Raw genomic sequence first — 4785 nt, forward strand, 5'->3', positions numbered from 1 at the left:
ACAGCAACGACGATTCCTCCAATGTGTGGGTGAAGTTCACCTTTAGAAAATGCTAAAACAAAAGAAAACAAAGCAGACGTGAAACAGGCAACTTGCCTTCCATTCTTCCACCAAATATGCCCATTTCCAATGTCCAAATGAATGAATGATGAAATGTCTTTAAGAAGAAACTAAGAAGAAGAAGAAGAAGAAAAAAAAAAAAATATATATATATATATATATATCAAACAGCCCCCTAAGCCTATCATGTAAACCTGACATTTGTGAAATCTGTAAAATTGTCAAACGAATTTCTGAACTTAACTGTATAATTGGCCTAAGGTTCCATCCTGGGGCTTTGCAAAGTCTGTCTTTGGAGTTTCTAGAAGGATCCCTACCCATATGCTAAAGAAGTGTCCCAAATGGAAAGTGAAGGAATCGAGTCTCCCTACCTGTTTGTTCAAGGGCACCGTGATTCTGACCTAAACATTACCCCAAATCAGCTGTACGTTTGGTTTAATTTTGTCTCAGGGCGAATTCTCAGCACCGGTTTCTGGAGTCTGAGGCTCATGGTTTGAAATGCCGGTTGGACTCCACGTGAGACGGCATTGGGGTTGAGAGAATGACTCAGACTCATGGAGCTCCCCAGGAGCAAAGGGGTGGGCTGGGTTGGGCTAAGTTGCACTGGAGCCAAAGAGGCCATGACCTTTGGAAGGGATGGTCAGCTGCTGCCGCCTTCTCAGGGATGCCGCCCCAGGGCAGGTTGAGACAATGTGCAAGGAGGCAGTTGGGACAAGAGATGGAGCGAGATGGAGAAGGAGAATCTTCTACAAGATCTGAAACTTCCAGGCACTCTGATCCTTGAAGTCCAGGGCGTCCATGGGGTTGTAGGTGAATTTCCAGGTGCCTGTGGGGTCCTTGAATTCTAAGCTGTCCACAGGGCTGTAGGTGCCATAGCTCTGGCCTGACAGGGAGGTGGGGGACTGGGTCAGGGACGGCCCCATGGAGGGGCCAGAAAGGGGGCTGAGAGCCGGGCCCCCCAACTGGGGCACCATGGGAGAAAGGTAGGGATCCAGGCCACTGAAATAGGAGCTCGGCGACCCATATGCCGAGGGGGAAGAGCAGAAAGCAGAGGCAGGGGCGTAGGTCATGGCGTAGGGCGCTGACGTCAGAGAAGGGCCCGAGGCCACTAGCCCAGCCCGCTGTGCCTCGGGCAAGGGGGATTCTGAGGCCGGACTCCAGATGGACACCGTGGCCACTGCCGTGGTGGGGGAGCCTGAGGGCCCGGGGAGAGGGGGGCTGTAGGAATCTGAGATGCCCAGGGGGTCTGGACAGACATCCGTGGCGGATCTTGGAGAGGTGCCTGCCTTCCTCTTGGCAGGACGAGCCTTGGCTTGTGCCCCCGGGGGCTGCTGCTGCTGTTTCTGCTGCTGCCGCTGCTGTCGACATTTAGCCCTGCGGTTCTTGAACCAAACCTGGGGGTGAGAGGGGAGGTGGGGGTGGGTGAGTGGGAAGGAGGCCCAGGGAAGCCTTCATGGTGCCCAGGAACGCTGATGCTTATTGGTGAGACATGCCAGAGTCATAGCTCTCCACTTTGCAATCAGTCATGGGGCCCTCTATTCATCCACCCGTTCATCCATCCAACCATTCGTACATACAGTTGTACACACACACACATACAACCATATGCACATACATACAGTCATACATACATAAGCACAGTCACCCATCCAACCATATGTACACACATACTATCATACAACATACAAACCTATACATATACCTTCATCCATCCATTCATCTAATCATTCACACATACATGCAGACGTACCACCACACACACATACATACATCTAATCACGTGCACATACATACAATAATACATACATACATGCGTTCATCTGCCCAATGCTATGTACAGATGTACACATACTATCATACAAACAAGCATATATACATTCATACATACATCGTACACACATACAATCATACAAACACACATATATACATTTACCCATCCATCCATCCGTCCATCCATGGATTAACCATCTTCTACCACTTTGGGGGCACACAAGTGAAGCTGACATTCTAGTTGAGAGGGACAGGTTAAAAATAAACAGGAAGTAAGCAAATCACATAGTATTTAGAAAGTGATAAATACTATGAAAGAACCAGTTGATCAGGATAAGGGCGGGCAGCAGGGTGGGGTGGCAGGAGAAAGTTTCGGCTTCAAATGCCAAAGGGGGTGTAGGTCTCATTGACTAGCAAGGTGACTTGATTGGTTGATAAAGACTTGAAAACGGTGATGGGGAATATACCTTCCAGGTAGAGGGAACAGAGAGTACAAATGTCCTGAGGCAGGAGTGTGCTTGGTGGGCGTGCTAGAGGAAGGACCAGGGGCCAGTGTTGCTGGAGTGGAGTGAGAAGGGGTAGGAGTGTAAGAGAAGAAGCCAGCGAAATAATAGAGGCAAGGGATTACTAGGGCACTTTATGACTTCGGCTGTTACTTTGTGACCTCTCCCTCTTCCCTTCGCTCTGGGTCCCAGGAAGGACCAGAGGAGCCCAGAGACCAGAACATCCCACCTGAACCCTGGACTCAGGCAGATTGATCTTCAGAGCCACCTCCTCACGGGCATACACGTCCGGGTACTGAGTCTTAGCAAACAGGGCCTCCAGCTCCTCCAACTGGCTTCGTGTGAAGGTGGTCCGTTCCCGCCGCTGCTTTCTCGGGGCGCCTGGTGTAGGGACAGGAAAATGGGACCTTCAGGCGACCTGAGACCCCATTCTCTTCATCTGCTGATGTGAGGTCCTGAGCGTACACGGGATGCCGAGAAGCCCCTTCTGGGTGTTCAACTGTCCAAACTAAGGGGGTGCCAATTCCCTGAACTTCTAGACCTCACACTGTGCCCCTGGGAAATGGGGTCCCCATTTGTCTGTCATTGGGGGGCTCATGCTTCTCCCTGAGGAGAACTGACTTTAGCCATGTAAGGAGGTATATGAGTTTGATTTTCATCCCCTTTCTAAAATTTCTTCTGCACTAAGACATTCAGTTGAAACATGACATTTTGGATATACAGCCTATAAAAGTGGCAGGTCCATAATAGTCAACTTAATAAATTTTTTTTAAAACACCTAAAGAGTAATGCCACCAAAAACAGAGTGCTTCCTTCTTTGAGAAATAAAGCATTGCTAACGGGTGGGGATTCCTCTGGTTCCCCCTTCCAGATCGCTTCCCGCCTTCACCCCAGAGGGAACGACTATCCTAAATTTCTATGACTGTCCCTATGCTTGCCTGCATCCCTAAGAGATGTGGAGGGGTGTTTTGCATTTACAGGTGAACACATTTGGCTCGTGTATGGCCCTGATGTCACCCCTGTAAGTGCCCATCCTCCTCCTGAGGGCAAGGGACCCCAGAGGTCCCCAGAAGATGGGGGGCAGCTGGGGGTGGCTGCAAGGAGGACTGTACTCACTTGGGTAGGACACAGCTTGGTGCATCAAATCCACACTAGGGCCACTCAGGGCCAAGGCGTTGACGGAATAGTGGGGCCCCGGGTTCATATACGCCATCATGATCTTCAGGGATGCTGGGGCCCAGGTCAGTGGGCCTGCAAGAGAAGGGTGGGTACTCAAACACTCCCCAGTTCATCACCGCATGGTTCAAATCCTGCCTCAGTCTCTTCTTAGGTGCGTGACCTTGGGCAACTTATCCTCCTCTCTGTGCCTCAGTTTCCCCACCTATAAAAGAGCCCTCTGCTTAAGGTCATCAAAGCTTCAGTGAGACTGTGTAAAGCAGAGAGCGAAAGCTGTAATGGGTATGTAAATGGAAGCTCTTGTTCCTACTCTATCCTTTAAAAAATCTTCCGGCCACTCCCTTGTCTAAGATCTTTTTTCTTCTAGAACCACAAAAAAGATGTTCAGCCTCACGCAGAATCATGGTAAGTAGGGTGACCAGTTGTCCCTGTCTGCCAGGGATGGAAGGGTTTCTAGGGATGTGGAATTTCAGTGCCAAATCTGGAAGAGTCCCAGGCAAATCGGGATAGATGGTCACCCCAAGGGAGAGTCACAGTCAAACGACAGTAAGCGATGATCCTCCACAACCGTTTTTGACCCATCAGCTTGGCAAAGATCAAAGAGGCTTGGTACCCGCGCGCCTAGAGCCTGTGCTCTGCAACAAGAGAAGCCACCGCAATGAGAAGCCCGCGCACCGCAACAGAGAGTAGCCCCCACTCGCCGCAACTAGAGAAAGCCTGCGTGCAGCAATGAAGACCCAAAGCAGCCAAAAATAAATCAATAAAATATCATTTTAAAAAAACAAAAACAAAAACAAAGAGGCTTGGTAACTCCAGGGCTGGCCTCAGAGTGGAGAAACAGGTTTCCCATGTCAGGGCGGTGGCAATGTGGATGGAACAAATTGGAAACATTTCTCAAAGAAAAATACCATCTTTCCTCGGTCCCAGCAATTTGCCTTCAATTTGTCTCGGTCACCTCATCAGAAAATGGGAATGAGGGACTTCCCTGGTGGCACAGTGGCTAAGAATCCACCTGCCAATGCAGGGGACACAGGTTCGAGCCCTGGTCCAAGAAGATCCCACATGCTGTTAAGCAACTAAGCCCATGAGCCACAACTACTGAAGCCCGCGCGCCTAGAGCCCATGCTCTGCAACAAGAGAAGCCACCGCAATGAAAAGGCTACGTGCCACAACGAAGACCCAACGCAGCCAAAAATAAATAAATAAAATAAATAAATTTATAAAAAAAGAAAATGGGAATGAAAATAGAACTTACATCTTTAGGTTGATGTGAGGG

At 49.6% G+C, this 4785-nt stretch overlaps 1 protein-coding gene across 1 annotated transcript; it reads right to left on the reverse strand.

The window, feature by feature from the left end:
• Positions 1–806: 806 nt before the first annotated feature.
• Positions 807–3555, reverse strand: LOC132353525 (cone-rod homeobox protein). The gene is made up of 3 exons (XM_059904774.1): positions 3450–3555; positions 2563–2714; positions 807–1454 (listed from the first exon to the last, which is right to left on the reverse strand). Exons 1-3 carry the CDS (start codon positions 3547–3549, stop codon positions 807–809), a joined length of 900 nt encoding a protein of 299 aa, XP_059760757.1. The 5' UTR covers positions 3550–3555.
• Positions 3556–4785: the final 1230 nt, after the last annotated feature.

This window comes from Balaenoptera ricei, chromosome 19, assembly GCF_028023285.1.
Source record: "Balaenoptera ricei isolate mBalRic1 chromosome 19, mBalRic1.hap2, whole genome shotgun sequence".
In the NCBI taxonomy this organism is placed as follows: domain Eukaryota; kingdom Metazoa; phylum Chordata; class Mammalia; order Artiodactyla; family Balaenopteridae; genus Balaenoptera; species Balaenoptera ricei.